Source organism: Sus scrofa, chromosome 7, assembly GCF_000003025.6.
Source record: "Sus scrofa isolate TJ Tabasco breed Duroc chromosome 7, Sscrofa11.1, whole genome shotgun sequence".
Taxonomy (NCBI): Eukaryota; Metazoa; Chordata; class Mammalia; order Artiodactyla; family Suidae; genus Sus; species Sus scrofa.
Genome location: NC_010449.5, coordinates 21,581,822 through 21,599,931, shown reverse-complemented (window position 1 = coordinate 21,599,931; position 18,110 = coordinate 21,581,822). Strand labels below are relative to the sequence as shown.

General features: G+C 43.2%; 6 protein-coding genes and 1 pseudogene across 6 annotated transcripts; 4 read left to right on the top strand and 3 right to left on the bottom strand.

Moving 5' to 3' along the window:
• On the bottom strand, positions 3,689–4,069 carry LOC100158117 (histone H4). The gene is given in 2 exon segments (XM_005665661.3): positions 3,689–4,024; positions 4,027–4,069. Coding segments are annotated over 2 exon segments (309 nt in total). The 5' UTR covers positions 4,055–4,069; the 3' UTR covers positions 3,689–3,743.
• LOC100156932 (histone H2B type 1) lies at positions 5,795–6,276 on the bottom strand. The gene is given in 2 exon segments (XM_003356567.4): positions 5,795–6,011; positions 6,014–6,276. Coding segments are annotated over 2 exon segments (378 nt in total). The 5' UTR covers positions 6,234–6,276; the 3' UTR covers positions 5,795–5,853.
• On the top strand, positions 6,499–6,995 carry LOC100154071 (histone H2A type 1-like). Its single transcript, XM_013977503.2, has one exon. The coding sequence runs from the start codon at positions 6,543–6,545 to the stop codon at positions 6,933–6,935; it is 393 nt and encodes a 130-aa protein (XP_013832957.1). The 5' UTR covers positions 6,499–6,542; the 3' UTR covers positions 6,936–6,995.
• On the top strand, positions 10,688–11,082 carry LOC110261675 (histone H4). Its single transcript, XM_021099850.1, has one exon. The coding sequence runs from the start codon at positions 10,726–10,728 to the stop codon at positions 11,035–11,037; it is 312 nt and encodes a 103-aa protein (XP_020955509.1). The 5' UTR covers positions 10,688–10,725; the 3' UTR covers positions 11,038–11,082.
• On the top strand, positions 14,262–14,711 carry LOC110255230 (annotated as a pseudogene).
• LOC100157763 (histone H2A type 1-H) lies at positions 16,380–17,197 on the bottom strand. Its single transcript, XM_001928557.5, has one exon. The coding sequence runs from the start codon at positions 17,143–17,145 to the stop codon at positions 16,759–16,761; it is 387 nt and encodes a 128-aa protein (XP_001928592.1). The 5' UTR covers positions 17,146–17,197; the 3' UTR covers positions 16,380–16,758.
• On the top strand, positions 17,410–17,889 carry LOC110261671 (histone H2B type 1-H-like). Its single transcript, XM_021099844.1, is given in 2 exon segments — positions 17,410–17,647; positions 17,650–17,889. Coding segments are annotated over 2 exon segments (378 nt in total). The 5' UTR covers positions 17,410–17,457; the 3' UTR covers positions 17,838–17,889.

Below are 18,110 nucleotides of genomic sequence, written 5' to 3'. Positions count from 1 at the left end.
GGAGCTAAAAGTCCTTTACTAAATCATTCTTAGACTTTCAGTTACTCTGTTTCAAACTGATTCCTCAAAAGTTAGGAAAATATTCAATTAAAAGAACTTTAGGCGTTCCCGTTGTGGCACAGCAGAAACGAATCCGACTAGGAACAATGAGGTTGAGGGTTGGATCCCTGACCTCACTCAGTGGGTTAAGGATCCGACATTGCCGTCAGCTGTGGTGTAGGTCGCAGACACGGCTTGGATCCCATAGCCTGATTAGACCCCCATAGCCTGGTGAACCTCCATATGCCGCGGCACTTTAAAGACAAAAGACAAAAGACAAACAAAACAAAACCGAAAAAACCACTTTAGGTAAATTGTCAGGAATACTTAATGACTACAGAAAATATATAGATTGGAGTTCCCAGTTGTGGCACAGTAGAAACCAACCCGACTTGCAGATGCGGCTGGGATTCCCCATTTCTGTGGTTGTGTTGGAGGCCGGCAGCTATATCTCCCACTCAACCCCTAGCCTGGGAACTCTCATATGCCACAGGGTGCAGCCCTAAAAAGCAAAATTTTAAAAAAGAAAATATATAGATTTGCCCTGTCTACAAAACAATACAGAAGAGTGATTGGATTTGGATTTCATTTTAAAACTGCTTTATGAAATTTCATAAGAACGTAAGAATGTGGAGTTCCCAGCATGGCTCAGTGGTTAAAGAACCTGACTGGTATCCATGAGGATGCAGGTTCTATCCCTGGCCTTGCTCAGAGGGTTAAGGATTCGGCATTGCTGTGAGCTGTGGTGTAGGCCGCAGACAGGGCTCGAATCCTGCTTGCTGTGGCTGGCCCTGGCATAGGCCGGCGGCTACAGCTCTGATTGGACCCCTAGCCTGGGAACCTTCATATGCTGCGAGTGCGGCCCTAAAAAGAGAGAACGACAACCAAAAAAATGTAGTTATTGACATAGGCTTAGGGCTAATCACTCCTCAAAACAAGTAGGACTTTCTGCATTTTCACAAGAATGTCATTAAAATAGATCAAGTTGAACAAAAGATAAAATTTTAAATACTCTCATAAAATTCCTAAGGGTCTGATCATAGTTGATTAAGTTCTTGATTTTAGCTTCTTAAACATTTTGAGATTTATATTTCTTATACTATTTGCAGAGATTTAAATGTACTGTGGAGAAACAAATGTGATAGATGAAACTCATAAGATGCATTAAGTACTATATAGCTAGTGAGAAAGTTAAAAAAAAAAACAAAAAAAACAGGGGTTTCCGTCACGGAACAAATCCAACTAGGAACCATGAGGTTGCAGGTTTGAGTCCCTGACCTCGCTCAGTGGGTTAAGGAGCCAGCCATTGCCCTGAGGTGTAGGCCGGCAGCTGTAGCTCTGATGAGACCCCCTAGCCTGGGAAACTCCATATGCTGCAGGTGTGGCCCTAAAAAGCAAAAATAAAAAAAAGGTAACATCCAGTCCGGCGTTGCGGTGAGCTGTGGTGTAGGTCACAGACTCGGCTCGGATCCCGAGTTGCTGTGGCTCTGGCGTAGGCCGGTGGCTACAGCTCTGATTCGACCCCTAGCCTGGGAACCTCCATATGCCGCAGGAGCGGCCCAAGAAATGGCAAAAAGACAAAATAAATAAATAAAAAATAAAATAAATTAAAATAAAAAAAATTGAACACTTGGAGCCCTTTCTTGTCCTTCTCCCTTGTTTGATTGCACCCTAAACACAATCACCTTTAAGGTAAAGATAAGGCATCCTGAGCACAATTGCCTGTGGGCTAAAGATGAGCACATTACATATTTCAGGAACTTTCCTAGTTTGTTCTAAACTCTGATCAATATGCCCTTTTTCACAAGTACTGTCATTCTAGGCAATAACCCAGATCACCACCAGGATCGTACCAAGATCTCCTAGAGGCCAGCTTCAGTTATAAAGCTTCCCCCAAAGAAAGAAGAATGCATGTTTATCCCAATCCTGATTCTTTTCTGAAACCCTTTTTTTTCTCCCTTTAGAATATAAAACTCCCTTCAATTTTTCCCCAAAGTGGGGCACAGTTTTTAAGGCATTAGCCCGCCATGGCCTCATTTCCTGGCAAAACCATGAAAGCTATTTTTTCTCCTTCACTCAAAACTCTGTCTCTGGTGCTGTTTCTATTCAGCACCCATGGAAAGAGATCGAGTTTTAGCAACACTAATTATATAAATAAAGGACCAAGAAATATGTGCTATTCTTGAGGCACTAGTTATACTTGATACACCTGGACATTAATTATGCCTGAGATACATGAGGCACTGAATAGTTTTGATACACTAGATATATCTGGGATATGGGTACCTCAATTCAGTCACCCACTGGTGATATCCATTCTGACCCCGTGTGTCCTTTGTCCAAGATATACAAAGTCCATGGCTACTCGGCAGGCAAATTGGTGAGCAACAACCATGGCTAGAGATGTTCGTTTCTCTTTGACAGATTAGGCACCTGTTATTGGCACAGGATAACTTCCATTTGTGGACATTCTTACCCAAACCTGGACTTGGCTTCATAACCAAACCAAAAACAGGGAAGGCTAATGGAGCAGAAATAGATCTGAACATTGCCTAATTCATGATTCATCTACTCTGGCCCATATATATCCTCGAACCCTTACATCTTAACCTATATCATTCCCCAACCTCAGGCTATGTGTTTAAATTGATTTAAGGAGTTCACCTGTGGTGCAGCAGCTTAGGGATCCAGCCTTACCACTGCAGTGGCTTGGGTAGCTGCTGTGAAGTGGGTTTGATCTCAGGTCTGGCAAGGTGGGTTAAAGAATCCAGCATTGGTGCAGTTGTGGGTCAGATTCAATCACTGCCCCCTGGGATCGTCCATATGCACAGGTGCGGATATTTAAAAAAATAAATAAATGAAAAAATAAAAAGGTCAGTACTCACTATGGGGACCAGAAACTTTGTACTTTTGCTTTATCTGAATGCATATTATTGTCCCTCCACAGTTATCACCAATGACATTCATCATTTCACCAAATACAGAAACACTCGAGTGCTAATTATGACACACCATTAAAGCAAAAAACCAAAAAACGTTTACTCTCTTGATTCGACTAATATTCTAATTTAAATTTTTAAAGTTCTATCTTTTATGGTGAAAGAGATCCAGACCAGCAATAGGCTATTTTCTGACTTTTCTCCAAGCACATAGAACATGCCAACAAGCTTCTGATTTGACTAGAGCTATTACATACAGAGGAGCAGATGTCACTAATGAACAGCCCTAGACAAAAACTTTTCTACAACTTTCCTCCCAGTTTTGGACCTGAAGACATGTCATCCAAGTTAGCACAGCCATAACTCTAAATTTTACTTGACAGTAAAACAGTGGGTGTGGGTTATCTGAGATAGGAGTGTTACTCCAGTTTGAAAGTGGTTAAGTTGTAAAAGTTGCATTGTACTGAACATAGCATCCAGAAGTGTTTTCTCCCACTTACTCAATTAAAAAAACCACGCAAACTTTGAGCAAATATATTCAAAAATGAGGGACTGGTGGAGCAGCGGCCCCTACTGTACAAACGGTGGCACTGGAATGCAGGAAGCCCAGACCAACAAAACGCTACATGGTTTATAGTCCGAGCACCCCTGGGTGCAAAAAAAAGAAAAAAAGAAAACAAAACTAGCATCACAGCTCCTCAGATGAAAAAGTGGGGGGCCCTGAAAAGGGCCTTTTGTTAGGGAAAATATGGCGATACCAAACACTTAGCCGCCGAAGCCGTAGAGGGTGCGCCCTTGGCGCTTGAGCGCGTAGACCACGTCCATGGCGGTGACGGTCTTGCGCTTGGCGTGCTCGGTGTAGGTGACGGCGTCCCGGATCACGTTCTCCAGGAACACCTTCAGCACCCCGCGGGTCTCCTCGTAGATGAGGCCGGAGATGCGCTTGACGCCGCCGCGCCGGGCCAGGCGCCGGATGGCGGGCTTGGTGATGCCCTGGATGTTGTCCCGCAGCACCTTGCGGTGGCGCTTGGCGCCCCCTTTGCCCAGCCCTTCCCGCCTTTGCCGCGACCAGACATTTCGAAATATCACAAAAACAGCAGCTAGTGGTCCCTAGTCGGCCCTGATGCCGGCCTTTATACGGCCGTTGGCGGACCGAACTGAGAACCTGAAGAAAGGAGGCGGGAAATACCTCCCTAAGTGGGAGGGGAAGCTGGTAAAGGGAAAAAGAAAAAAAAAAAAAAAAAAGTCTTTGGTTCCTTTACACTGTTTCTCACTGTAGCAACTATTTTGTTACCTTTTTAAAAGTTTTTAACAATTGCTTTTGAATGCGAATGCAAACATTAATGTGGGAAATACAGAATAGAACAAGCAATACAGCAACAACCGAGAACACAACAGTGGGAGAAAAAATTATGTATATATATATGTATGTATAACTGGGTCCCCATGCTGTACAGTGGGGGAAAAATGTAATAAAAAATGTTTATCATCTCAGACTTTAAAAAAAAAAAGGTAACAACCTGTTATCCCACTACACAGAGATCACTACTGCTACTTTGTACTTTATTGAACAGATAAAAATACTTCTTTTCAAAGAAAATGTATGCAATACTGCATATGGCGTTTTAAAACCTCTTTACACTAGTTATAATTAAACAGATTTCCCTTAAGGTTTTTTTTTATTTAAAAAAGTCCCTTGTATTTAAAGTGATTAACATCTGCTTGTTATTCCTTCCCGTGAATATTATACAGGACAGTTTTAAACAATTGCCCAGCAATTCCTTAGCCAAATTTTTTTTTTTTTTAATTCTCTTCTCTAGGATGAGGTGTCACTTTTAAATCTTTGAACTATAACAAAAATTCTATTCTGTTCTATACATTGTGGTTTTTAAAGTCTGTTACATTCAGAATTAATTTTGGGGTAGATGATTTTGTCTTCAGTTGATCAAATGGTCACCCAGCAAGGTTGCTTTATCTCCTAATGATAAAGGACCACTTTATTGCAATTAATTTCTGTAGTGTACTAAGAAGCATTACACTTTTTACTGTTTCCATTAAAATGTTTTAAACATTGTAACTTCTTTCAAGAAAAAAATAAAACCTCTGGGTTTTTCAGAGGCAACAGGCTTTCCTGCCTACATAGAGTAGATACATTTCAAAGTGAGCTAGAGGTGATTTTCCAACTTCACTCAGCCTAGCAAAAGAGAAAAGACAAGTTTATTTTTGAAACACTTCTGTACGCCACTGAAAGCTGTCTAATCTTTTTCACAATTCTTATCTTTTTAAAATTTCAGATGGGAGTTAGTGCACAAGGGTGTTGCAAATTTCAAGATGGAAATAAGTGAGAAACCAGAAAAAGGAATAATCAAAACTGTGCTTCCACATGACCTTAAAATAACTTCAACTTCCAAAAATGACGATTTGAGATTTTAAAGATGCTCGAGGTTGTGGGCCTGTCCTTGGGGATCGATACACACTAGGCTATTAATTCTGCGACACTGTCAACTCAGACCTGTGACTTCAGAATCTTAGGCAATAAGTAGCTAAATATTAGAAAGGACAAGAGACCAGATGAAAGACACCTCAGTAATTACGGTGATGCGCACCAGCCTGCTGGCAGTGCAGAGACCTTTTCAAATACCACTTCAACCCTAAGAACAGAGGCGTTATTTGGGTTAATAGTCTTACTAAGAACTCATAATCTGTAATTTAAAAAAAAACTGCAAACATATAAACATTTATAATGCTTTAACCAAAAAGACAGTCATTTGTAAATAAATAGACCTAACAGCGCACGAGCTCTTTACTGGAAATGGTATAGGTGGCTCTGAAAAGAGCCTTTGGGTGTTAAGAAGTCTGATCCAGACACAGGAACTCACTTGGAGCTGGTGTACTTGGTGACAGCCTTGGTGCCCTCAGACACGGCATGCTTGGCCAGCTCCCCGGGCAGCAGCAGGCGCACGGCCGTCTGGATCTCCCGGGACGTGATGGTCGAGCGCTTGTTGTAATGCGCCAGCCGCGAGGCCTCGCCGCGATGCGCTCAAAGATGTCGTTGACAAATGAGTTCATGATGCCCATGGCCTTGGACGAGATGCCGGTGTCGGGATGGACCTGCTTCAGCACCTTGTACACGTACACCGAGTAGCTCTCCTTGCGGCTGCGCTTGCGCTTCTTGCCGTCCTTCTTCTGCGCCTTGGTCACTGCTTTCTTGGAGCCCTTTTTGGGGGCAGGAGCGGACTTAGCTGGCTCAGGCATGCTGAGAATAAACGTTCAAAAGAAAACGAACAAGAAAAGCTTAGAAAGGCTCCTCTTTAAGTACTATGGTTTATGCAAATGAGGTGTAAACCAGCTTTGTGTCTAATGGTGGTTACTTGACCGTGACGTCACTGATAGGTTTAGCCCAATCAAGACACGCAACCTACCTAGTCGTGTATCTATTGGTCGAAACGAAAGTGAAACATTACCCAATCGTACAGTTTCCTTTTCGCGCCCAGCAGGGGCTATAAACGGTACTTTCTGTACGTTTCCCTCAGTCATCCTTGGCGGTGGGTCCATTTCTAAGCAATGTCTGGACGAGGCAAGCAGGGCGGCAAAGCCCGCGCAAAGGCCAAGACCCGCTCCTCGCGGGCCGGGCTTCAGTTCCCGGTGGGCCGAGTGCACCGCCTGCTCCGCAAAGGCAATTATGCCGAGCGGGTCGGCGCCGGCGCGCCCGTGTACCTGGCGGCGGTGCTGGAGTACCTGACGGCCGAGATCCTGGAGCTGGCTGGGAACGCGGCCCGCGATAACAAGAAGACGCGCATCATTCCGCGCCACTTGCAGCTTGCCATCCGTAATGATGAAGAGCTCAACAAGCTACTGGGCAAAGTCACCATCGCTCAGGGCGGCGTCCTGCCCAACATTCAGGCTGTGCTGCTGCCAAAGAAGACTGAGAGTCACCACAAGCCCAAGGGCAAATAGAGGTCTGGTGTCTTTGCAACTCAGACCTTCCCAAACCAAAAGGCTCTTTTCAGAGCCACCTACCTTATCAACAAAAAGAGCTGTACTTTTACAGTCGCATTTCTCTAGTAGTAGAATTTGGACGAGGGTTTTTTCACCAGTACATGACCTGCTTTCCTAAATGTAAAACAGCACTTTCTTAATTTGAACTGCGAGGAGGGCAAATGTTGCTGCATCCCTGTGGTTTCCCCACATAGAGGCAAATGTTCTGAGACAAAAATTCATCACCCTGTAACTTTGATCTACCATCCTTTCTCCCCTAACTCCATTGAATCTTAACGACCTTCACCCTCCTAAATGGGAATGCGATAGTAATGCAAACCGGTTAAATTTTTTGTTTCAAATAACTTAGGGTATGTTTCATAGTGAACTTTTGTGTGAATGGTGAAGTAAAGACACTACGGAAACTACATTAGAAAGACGGTGCGCCTTAACAAATAGGAAATGTGGATATTGTAAATTATGGTATCAAGTTCTTAGCCCTAGTGCTGTCACTGATTTTTTTTTTTTTCTTTTAACCCCTTCTCCATCACTCTCCTCTCCAATCACCAAGTTATCCTAGCTGGAGAGGGCCTTCAATTTTTCATCAGTCAATGCGTACTTTTCCTTCTGAAAAATTTTAATGAAAATAAGCTTTTACGGCAATCTTAGTCTGTTGGACTGTTTTGAGTTTTATGAAATATTTAAATTTCCTATATTTAAGACTCAACTACAGTCACATGTAAATAATACTCCTTGGAATAAAAGTGACCACGGCAACCCAGACGGAGATATTACCTTTCTTCCCTTTTCTAACTTTTTTATTTGATATGGGAAGTCCAAATCTAATTATTCAATTTTTCCCTCTTTAAAAACCATATGAATTTTGAGTTTGTAAATGTTAAACAACTATATCATAACTAGAGCTGTAATGTAAATTGTACAGCTCCCAAGAAAGGCCTACAAGTTCTTTAAGTTTTTTTTTTTTTTTTTTTTTTGTCTTTTTAGGGCCGCACACCCGGCACATGGAGGTTCCCAGGCCAGGGGTCTAATAGGAGCTATGGCTGCCGGCCACAGCCACAGCCACAGCAATGGCAGATCTGAGCCGCGTCTGTGACTTAGAGCTCATGGCAATGCTGGATCCTTAACCCACTGAGCGAGACCAGGGCTCAAACCTGCAACCTCATGGTTCCTGGTCGGATTCGTTCCTCTATGTCACGATGGAACTCCAAGTTCTTTCAATTTATAAGAATAAATATGGGAGTTCCCGTCGTGGCGCAGTGGTTAACGAATCCGACTAGGAACCATGAGTTGCGGGTTCGGTCCCTGCCTTGCTCAGTGGGTTAACGATCCGGCGTTGCCGTGAGCTGTGGTGTAGGTTGCAGATGCGGCTCGGATTCCGCGTTGCTGTGCCTCTGGCGTAGGCCGGTAGCTACAGCTCCGTATTCGACCCCTAGCCTGGGAACCTCCATATACCGCGGGAGCGGAAAAAAAAAGAATAAAATATGCAGTTATTCTTATGTCGATGATGCAATTACTAACACTTGCTTCATTGCATTACTTCTATTCCCCACAAGAACCACCATATTGTTAAATTCATGCCCGCCTTAATTATTGGTGTATGTATGGTGGGGGGAGGGGAAGGGGGTTGTTTACTTTTGGGTTTTGCGTTGGATGGAAACTGCACTGATAATGTTGGATCTTTGACCCACTGCACCACCAGGGAACTCCTCCTGATGTGGTTTTGGTTGATCAAATCAGAGCTTATAATCAATAGTTGACAAATGAATGTAAATTTTTAACTAAAAATGTTCAAATGTGTTATATTATTGTTTCTAATTCCACATGTTGACTAAGTTTTTTTAAATAATTGACTATCCCAATTTCATTGGATAAAGCACTTGCTATATTCCTCTTTACTATCCAAGTAAAACTTGGATTTTAAAATGGAGAACCCGGTACGAACCTGGCTAGTGTGAATAGTATGCATGTGGACGCAGGTTTGATCCCTGGCCTGGCTCAGAAGGTCAAGGACCCAGCATTGCTGTGAGCTGTGCTGTTAGAGGTGCTCGTATTTGTGTTGCGGTGGCTGTGGTGAGGGCTGGCAACTGTATCTCAAATTCAACCTCTAACCTCAGAACTTACTTATGCTGCAGGTGTGGCCCTAAAAAGCCAAGCTAAAACAAAATAAAAATTGAGATTTAAAAACTTCCTATAAATCTTGCCAAGATAATTTAGATGTTTCTAATTTAAATTGAATCCTGAAGAACTTTCTACAACTCTGCAGTTTATACTGTAAGTTGTTTTCCTAAGAACTAAAGTTCAATTTTGGTGGCAGAAGATTTATGAAAGTTTTTTCTTCTCTTTTTTAATGGCCATTATGGAAGTTCCCAGGGCAGAAATCTAATTCAAGCCACAGTTGCAACCTACATCACAGCTGTGGCAAGCCCAGATTCTTACTTCACTGCACCATTGTGGGAACTCAAAAGTATTATTTAAACTTTATTTCTGGAGTTAATTGACCTCCCGTTAATTTTGCCCTCTGCAAAAAAGTCCTGCAGCTTCTGCGTGGGAAATTTTCTTGTGAGTTATCTTTCTCTCCTGGGCTCATAGAGGGAAATATTCTTACAAATGGAGATTTCTCATATGAATGTACACTTCCATTAAAAAGGAATAAATTCTAATGTGATTTTAGAGATTCTGTTGTGTCTCCTTTTTCTCAAAAATAATCAGCTCAAAATGATTCTTATGCTAAATAGAGATATTTGGGGGTGGTATATTATGCTATCCTTCATTTAAAATGTCAGTATAGTATAGTATAGTATAGTATAGTATAGTATAGTATAGTATACTATAGTGTAGTATAGTATACCCAAGTATAGAGAAGTAAATTTGTATTAAATGGAAAGTTCGTTCATTAAAAAAAACAAAAAACAAAACAAAACAAAAAAAAACTGGCTGCTAGGGAGTTAGTTAAAACTTTATCAAGGAGAATTCATAAGAATAACAAGCAAACGTTAAAAATATTTTTCTCTTTATATAAGGGAAATTGAGGACGTTCCAATTGTCGTTCAGCGCGTTATAACCCTACTAGTATCCATGGGGATTCGGGTTCAATCCCTGACATAGCTCAGTGGGTTAAGGATCTGGCATTGGCCTGGCTCGGATCTGGTGTTACTGTGGCTGTGGCTGTGGCTCAGGCTCTGGCCAACAGCGGCAGCTCTGGTCTGGTCCCTAGCCTGGGAACCTACCACATGACTTGTGTGGTCCTAACAAAAAAAAAAAAAAAAGAAGAAGAAGAGGGGGGGTGGGATTAAAATGTAATCATTGCAAAGACATTCCGAAATGCCACTTACTGCATTGTCTAAATTTTCTTTGAAAGGATGTGTGCTTTTATCCATTCACCAAAATACTAAGCTAGCTACCAGTAGTGCTCTCTCTCTCTGTGGTGGGATAAGGCGTTATTTTATTGCTCTCCTTTTTTACACTTCCCACGTTAACATTTTGCTTTCGCATTCAAAAACAGTTGTTAAAAATTTAAAACACGCTAACAAAATAGTTCACTGTTGCGTGAAACAGTGCAAAGGAACCAGGTAGGCTTTTCTTTTCTTTTTTCTTTCTTTTTTTTTTTTTTTTTTGGCCAGATTCCCCTCCCCCTTACGGCCGGACTTCCCGCCTTCTTTCTCCAGGTTCTCAGTTCGGTCCGCCAACGGCCGTATAAAGGCCGGCATCCCGGCAGAGGCGAGCGTTGCTGAGTTCCGGCTTAGTCGTCATGTCTGGTCGCGGCAAAGGCGGGAAGGGCCTGGGCAAAGGGGGCGCCAAGCGCCACCGCAAGGTGCTGCGGGACAACATCCAGGGCATCACCAAGCCCGCCATCCGGCGCCTGGCCCGGCGTGGCGGTGTCAAGCGCATCTCTGGCCTCATCTACGAGGAGACCCGCGGGGTGCTGAAGGTGTTCCTGGAGAACGTGATCCGGGACGCCGTCACCTACACCGAGCACGCCAAGCGCAAGACCGTCACCGCCATGGACGTGGTCTACGCGCTCAAGCGCCAAGGGCGCACCCTCTACGGCTTCGGCGGCTGAGTGCTCGCGGTCTCCTTTCTCTGCACAAAGGCCCTTTTCAGGGCCCCCCATCCTTTCATCTGAGGAGCTGCAATGCTGGTTTGACTTTATTATTGATACTCTGCCTTTGAGGTTTATGCTTGTCTAACATTACCTGTTAGGGAGATAGTTTGTCTCTTTGCCTGTGAGTTGCCCTCATGGGCTTGCAGACATGACCTGGTCACCCAAATGCAAGGAGGGAAGTACACCTGGAGCCTCTCTAGTGTAACATTGGGCAACCATGAGACTTTGAATTTATATCTTAAACTTAAGGACATTCGACCTCCCTATGTTCACTCTGCTCAAGAAGCAAACTCATGGCTGTGAAAGAGGCTTTTAAAAACCTGGTCAAAAACTTAAAAGGCTAAGTAGTAATATCCCACATTCAACTCAATTAAAAGGAAAACGGCCTCATTACAGAAGAGTTTTTATGACCAGAAAATAGTGGGTAAAGGAGAACTCAAAATATCTTTGCAGGACTGAAGAGTCATTAGACAAACTAGGAAGTCTAGACTTAGAGGAAGTGTTAGTATTCCCTCAGATCTCAGCTATAGAAAAAAATCCAAAGGTGAAACTGGCTAATGCAGAGAAACACACTAAAGAGCCATTGATCACATGCACCAATAGAAAACAAGGGAGATACACACACACACACACACAGAGATATTTTGTAGCTGAAGTTAAAAACTTTCAAAACACTTTCCTCATCAATAGCTAAACTTTGTATGGTCAAATGCTTTATATGCATCTAGCCAGTCTCCCAACTCAGGAGTGTTCTTCGAGGACCCTGGCCCCATCTCTGAAAAAGTTTAGGAAAATAATACTATTTTAAAACAGTTTAGGAAAATAATACTATTTCCCTTTAGCAGGTTGTCTGTGATGCACATCACATTCTAACTTAGGCTTAGTCAATGATAAAACTTATGTTTCTATTCCCTTTGTGGAGAGGTTTTCAGAATTGGGAGATTTTGCTTTTAATTATATTTCCCCAACATTTCTGAGGTCTATTTTCTGTTTGTGACTGCCCATTGATTTCTTGAATAATTTTGACAAAATTCTCTGGGTTCTTAAAAAAAAAAAAATCCCTAAGTGTTCTGTGCATAACTTACATGCCATTTTATACCTAATATTATAGTCAAGGGCAAGTAGTGGGGCCGATTACAGCCACTTGCATAAGTTTAAACTAAATTATCTTTTCAGAACCACGTAAAGCTTTCTGAGAACTGAGCACTAAGTTTTAAAGTTTCTCACACCCTGGTTCATGCTAAAAAAAAAAAAAAAAAAAAAAAAATTAACCAACCATAAACATTGTTAGGAAAAGGCATCCATGCTGTGCTAAATTGTGTGAAAGTGAACTGATTTTGCTCTACCAATTAGCTCACTAAAGGGGTTATGTAAACTGAATCACTCTTCAAAATTTCTACCCTTGCCTACTTTACCTATCATCATGAGCCCCTGTTAAGTACAAAGTTCGCGTGGTAGGTCTATTTGCCCTTTGTGGCAGATTTAAAATATTTTGGGGAGTTCCCTTTGTGGCTCAGCAGTAGTAGTGAACCCGACTAGTATCCAAGAGGATGTGGATTTAATCCTTGGCCTCCATCAGTGGGTTAAGTATCCAGTGTTGCCCTCAGCTGTGGTGCAAGTTGCAGATGCAGCTTGGATCCTGTTGGGCTGTGGTATAGGCCGGCAGCTGCAGCTCCAATTTAACCCCTAGCCTGGGAATTTCCATATACTGAATATGTGGCCCTAAATAAATAAAACATTTCTGTTTTCTGGGTCCTGGTAATTAGGAGACCTCCTGAGTATTCTGGGATGAAACCAATCCTGTATCCTAGGCCAAAAGCCAATTTTGGAACCTTTAGATTTCTGAGAAAGATGACCTAATTTCACATCAGTGTACATTATGTTTTATATGCTTATAAAGGAAATTTTCAATATTTGTGCCTTTTATTGGAAAAGTTAACTGAGGTGACTGGTAACTATATTCATTGGTATATTACTGTGTTATCAAGTATTCCCCAAGCTCTCGTTCACCCATCCACACAAATCGATGTTTATGTAAGACGATGATCATTTGTTTCAGGATAAAAACACTAAATTCTGCTTTTAAGATGCAACTTTCTTCGTCTCTTTATTGTGTTAAAGTTCTTGTTGGAGTTGCCCTAGTGGCGCAGCCGAAGCGAATCTGACGCAGGATCTATCCCTGGCCTTGCTCAGTGGGTTAAGGATCCGGCGGGAGCTGCGGTGTAAGTCGTAGACGCGGCTCGGATCCCAGTATTGCTGTGGCTGTGGTGTAGGCCGGCTGCTGCAGCTCGGAATCTATCCCTAGCCTGGGAATTTCCATATGCTGCGGGGGCGGCCCTGAAAAGCAAAAAAATAAAAAATTTAAAAATTTGAAAAAATCTTGTTGATGTACTGATGGAATTAGATCTCTTTTCCATACTTAAAAATAATAATAAAATAAATTAAAACTTACCTTGGTAACTTCTAGGCCCTCTGGGGGTTGGGAGGGTTAGATGTATCTGATGACAGTCAAGGAGCCTATCCTATGATTGTCAGTTGCTAAGAAACTATTGGATGTAGATGCAAACTCAAGGGGTGATGTAGCTTATACACATAAACATAGCTCACTGGTGGGGAATTAAATTCTTTAAAAACAAAGGAATTACATTCCTAAAATAGAAAATTAAATTTTGCAGCAATGGAGTTGTATATTAACTGACAATGAAAAAATTTCGTGTGAAGATGCGTTTCCCTATAAAATTATTAGCCCTTGAAATCCTCACATGCAAATAAGGTTGTTCTTGATGAAAATTTTTTTAAGTTCTTAAAATTGAAGTATTGGAAGGAAAGAAGTTGAGGGGTGATTAGAACCGCTTTGTCTAAACAAAATACTGTTAAAAGTAAATTCCGTTTTTATTCTGTTCTAATGTCTTTGCTAAAAAAATTTATATTTCCTATGGTGTAGCTTGTATTTACTTCTACTGGAAATCGCTGTTACAGAGCAAACAGCTTCATAGGAAAATGAAATAAAATTATCGAGGTCATAGATGATTGAGACAATTAGAGGATATAGGAAACAACAAATAAAATTTCGAGTGCTATTCAGTCCCGTTACCGGTTGGGTACTTCTGGTCTCCTTTTGCCCAATCACCTTCTGATACTTACTACAAATACTATGGCTAGGTTTTTCGCTCCTAAGCCTGCTGAACCTTCCGGGCATGGCTCGTACCAAGCAGACCGCTCGCAAGTCCACCGCGGCAAGGCGCCGCGCAAGCAGCTGGCCACCAAGGCGGCCCGCGAGAGCGCGCCCGCCACCGGCGGCGTGAAGAAGCCGCACCGCTACTGGCCCGGCACGGTGGCCCTGCGCGAGATCCGGCGCTACCAGAAGTCCACGGAGCTGCTGATCCGCAAGCTGCCGTTCCAGCGGCTGGTGCGCGAGATCGCGCAGGACTTCAAGACCGACCTGCGCTTCCAGAGCTCGGCCGTGATGGCGCTGCAGGAGGCGTGCGAGGCCTACCTGGTGGGGCTCTTCGAGGACACCAACCTGTGTGCCATCCACGCCAAGCGCGTCACCATCATGCCCAAGGACATCCAGCTGGCTCGCCGCATCCGCGGGGAGAGGGCCTGAGCCTGAAGGCCTCCCACCCACCTCTAAAGACTCTTCAGAGCCGGCCACATGCACACTGGAAAAGGACTGTTTCCCTGATGATTTTTACTGCTACAAGTTTTACCTGTGGCTGACTTGTGTTTTAAATACCAAATCACTTTACAGTTCTCCAGCAGGGATTGGGTCTGGCAGTAAATTCCTTACAAGTGCCTTTCTTAACTGAGTTGTTTTTACAGGGTATTGCCCCAATTTATTAAGTACATTGTCTGTACTCCTGAATACAGAAAACAAAATGGCACTACATGACAAACCGGCATGTTTGTGTTCTCTCTATCTCAAATTAGACACAAGTGGGAAGACTTTCCTTATGCTCCTAATATTCCTAACGCCTTTTTTAGTTAAGATTACAGTAACCATTAAACCACCATGCTCGTTACTTCTCTGTGAGTGGGCTCATGAAATGTAGGACATGATTTTCACATGTAATTTAGGGTGATGCTAAGATTTTTACCTAGTTAAAATAATTTGGATCAACACGTTCAGCAAAATAAAGTATGTTTCTCCCAGAAATCAGCCTTACTATATAAAGGAAGACACAGGTCAGACACAGTACCCCCTCTCCCTCTAGGCCCATCTAAGGCCAATTTCTAATCAGATTGGTATTCTTGACTGTGCAATCAGTGCCTTCTGGGTTGGGGGAACTAAGAGCTGTAAAGTCAGGAAGGACCCTTGACAGAGATGGCTCTTTCTGCTGGTTGCATAAGGCACCCTCTCCAGGATGTATGGAGTCAAAATACTTGTCTGAAGTAATTTTTAATTCTCATTATATGAAGATTTATTTGAGGAAATGAATAGTCCTAGTTATGTAGACATTTCTAATTATGGCGACACAAATTTCATGTCTCTAAACCCTGCATGTGCTGAACTTTGATGTTTATCCTTCTACCTAAGCTCTTTTCTGGAATTTCAACATGCTTCCATTATCTCATACAAGGAACTTAGAGTTTGGCTATAGTAATGGCTCACAAAAATGAATATTCAGACACCAGGCCATTTTGGCTCATGCTAATGAATAGATGGTGATGCCAAGAAAAGAATCACTGGGAAAGCAGTGGTGATGATAGTCTGGAATATTTATTTATTATTTATTTATTTATTTATTTTCCTTTTTATGGTCACACCTGTGGCGAATGTAAGTTGCCAGGATCCTTAGCCCACTGAGTGAGGCCAGGGATGGAATCCACATCCTCAGAGACCTCGGTCCTTAATCCTCTGAGCTATAAAGGGAACTCTGGGACATATATTTTTAATTTCCCAGAGAGCTACAAGAATTTTAGAAAGTAGATGAATATGCATGTCTGAATTTGAGATAAATCTGAGATGGGGACATAAAGATTTGGAAGTCATTAGCCACACACACACACACACCACACACTAGCATTAGCAATGAAGTGTCCTACAGCTCTCTCTGCCTTATTTGCCAATATTGAACTTTGTTATTTGCCTGCACTTACAAGCCATGAGTTTGGTGATGCCTATTCTCTGCTGCAATCTCTGCAGTTTCCTCTACTTCCCAATTTCCTTTAATCCTCAAACAAGCTGTTACCTCAGAATTTACCCCTCTATGCTCCCTTTATATTCCTGTGCTTATCTCTTGCTACATTGCACCTTGTTTTGGTTTCTCCCTGTTAGATTTTCTTTGGGATAAGTGGTGTTTTATTAACATTGTATCTTTAACGAATGACACGTGTCATAAGAATTTATTGAAAACAAATGCACTACTTTGTGCCTGCATTTCTTGAAATAACAACTGTCTTCATCATTATTCTTAGAATGAGCTTAACAGCATCCAATACCGTCGTTGTTTCAACCAAGTTTAGAATACTCTTGACATCTCAATATTAAATCATGAGTCAGTCTAGAATCTTGCAGATTCATTGGCCTTTGAACTAGTCTAACACAAATGTCATTTTGTTGACAAGGGCTGCTAAATACAAGAGGTAAGCTAATTGGAAATGCAAGTGTCACCTTTTTATGATGATAGAAGTGGCTCTGAAAAGAGCCTTTTGTTTTGTTGTTTTTATGCCGAGTACTTATTTGGCTTTGTGGTGGCTCTCGGTCTTCTTGGGCAACAGCACGGCCTGGATGTTGGGCAGGACACCGCCCTGAGCGATGGTAACTTTGCCCAGCAGCTTGTTGAGTTCCTCGTCGTTGCGGATGGCCAGCTGTAGGTGACGCGGGATGATGCGTGTCTTCTTGTTGTCACGAGCTGCGTTGCCCGCCAGCTCTAGGATTTCTGCGGTCAGATACTCCAGCACCGCCGCCAGGTACACCGGAGCACCTGCGCCGACCCGTTCAGCATAGTTGCCTTTACGAAGCAGGCGGTGCACTCGGCCCACCGGAAACTGAAGGCCAGCCCGTGAGGACCGGGTTTTGGCCTTGGCGCGAGCTTTACCCCCTTGCTTTCCTCGTCCAGACATAACTGGGAGACTGAACAGCAGTTGTCAAAGATGACTGAGTCTGAGGTCCCGAAACCACAGTTTATAGCCACTGCAGGGCGCGAAAAGGAAGCTGTACGATTGGCTAACGTTTCACTTTCGTTTTGACCAATGGAAACACGACTAGATAGGATGCGTTCCTTGATTGGGTAAAACAGATCTGTGAGGTCAGTGGAGAGTAACAGCCAATCGCCAGAAAGCTTGTTTCCACCTCATTTGCATAAACCCTAGCCCTTAAAGAGGCGCCTCTCTGGCCTTCGGCTGTTCATTTTACATCGAACGCCAGACTTCATCATGCCTGATCCAGCTAAGTCCGCTCCTGCCCCCAAAAAAGGCTCCAAGAAAGCCGTGACTAAGGCGCAGAAAAAGGACGGCAAGAAGCGCAAGCGCAGCCGCAAGGAGAGCTACTCGGTGTACGTGTACAAGGTGCTGAAGCAGGTCCACCCCGACACCGGCATCTCGTCCAAGGCCATGGGCATCATGAACTCTTCGTCAACGACATCTTTGAGCGTATCGCGGGCGAGGCCTCGCGGCTGGCGCATTACAACAAGCGCTCGACCATCACGTCCCGGGAGATCCAGACGGCCGTGCGCCTGCTGCTGCCCGGGGAGTTGGCCAAGCACGCCGTGTCCGAGGGCACCAAGGCTGTCACCAAGTACACCAGCTCCAAGTAAATGTGTTCGTAGGCAGTGTCAAACCCAAAGGCTCTTTTCAGAGCCACCTAACCTTTTTCAAAAAAGAGCTGTGGTGCTTTGTCTGTCTCTTGGAGGGGCGGGGTGAAGTGCGTAGGGCTCTGGGTGGTAATTGAAAATAACACTTGCCCCAAACTTGCGGTTTATCTGACAGGTGTTCAGGGAAGGAACTCGAGTCCCCTAGATTCAAATGATTTTTAGTACCTTCTGTAAGTGGCACCTGGAAGCCTATAATTTTCGACTTCTGCTGTCTAC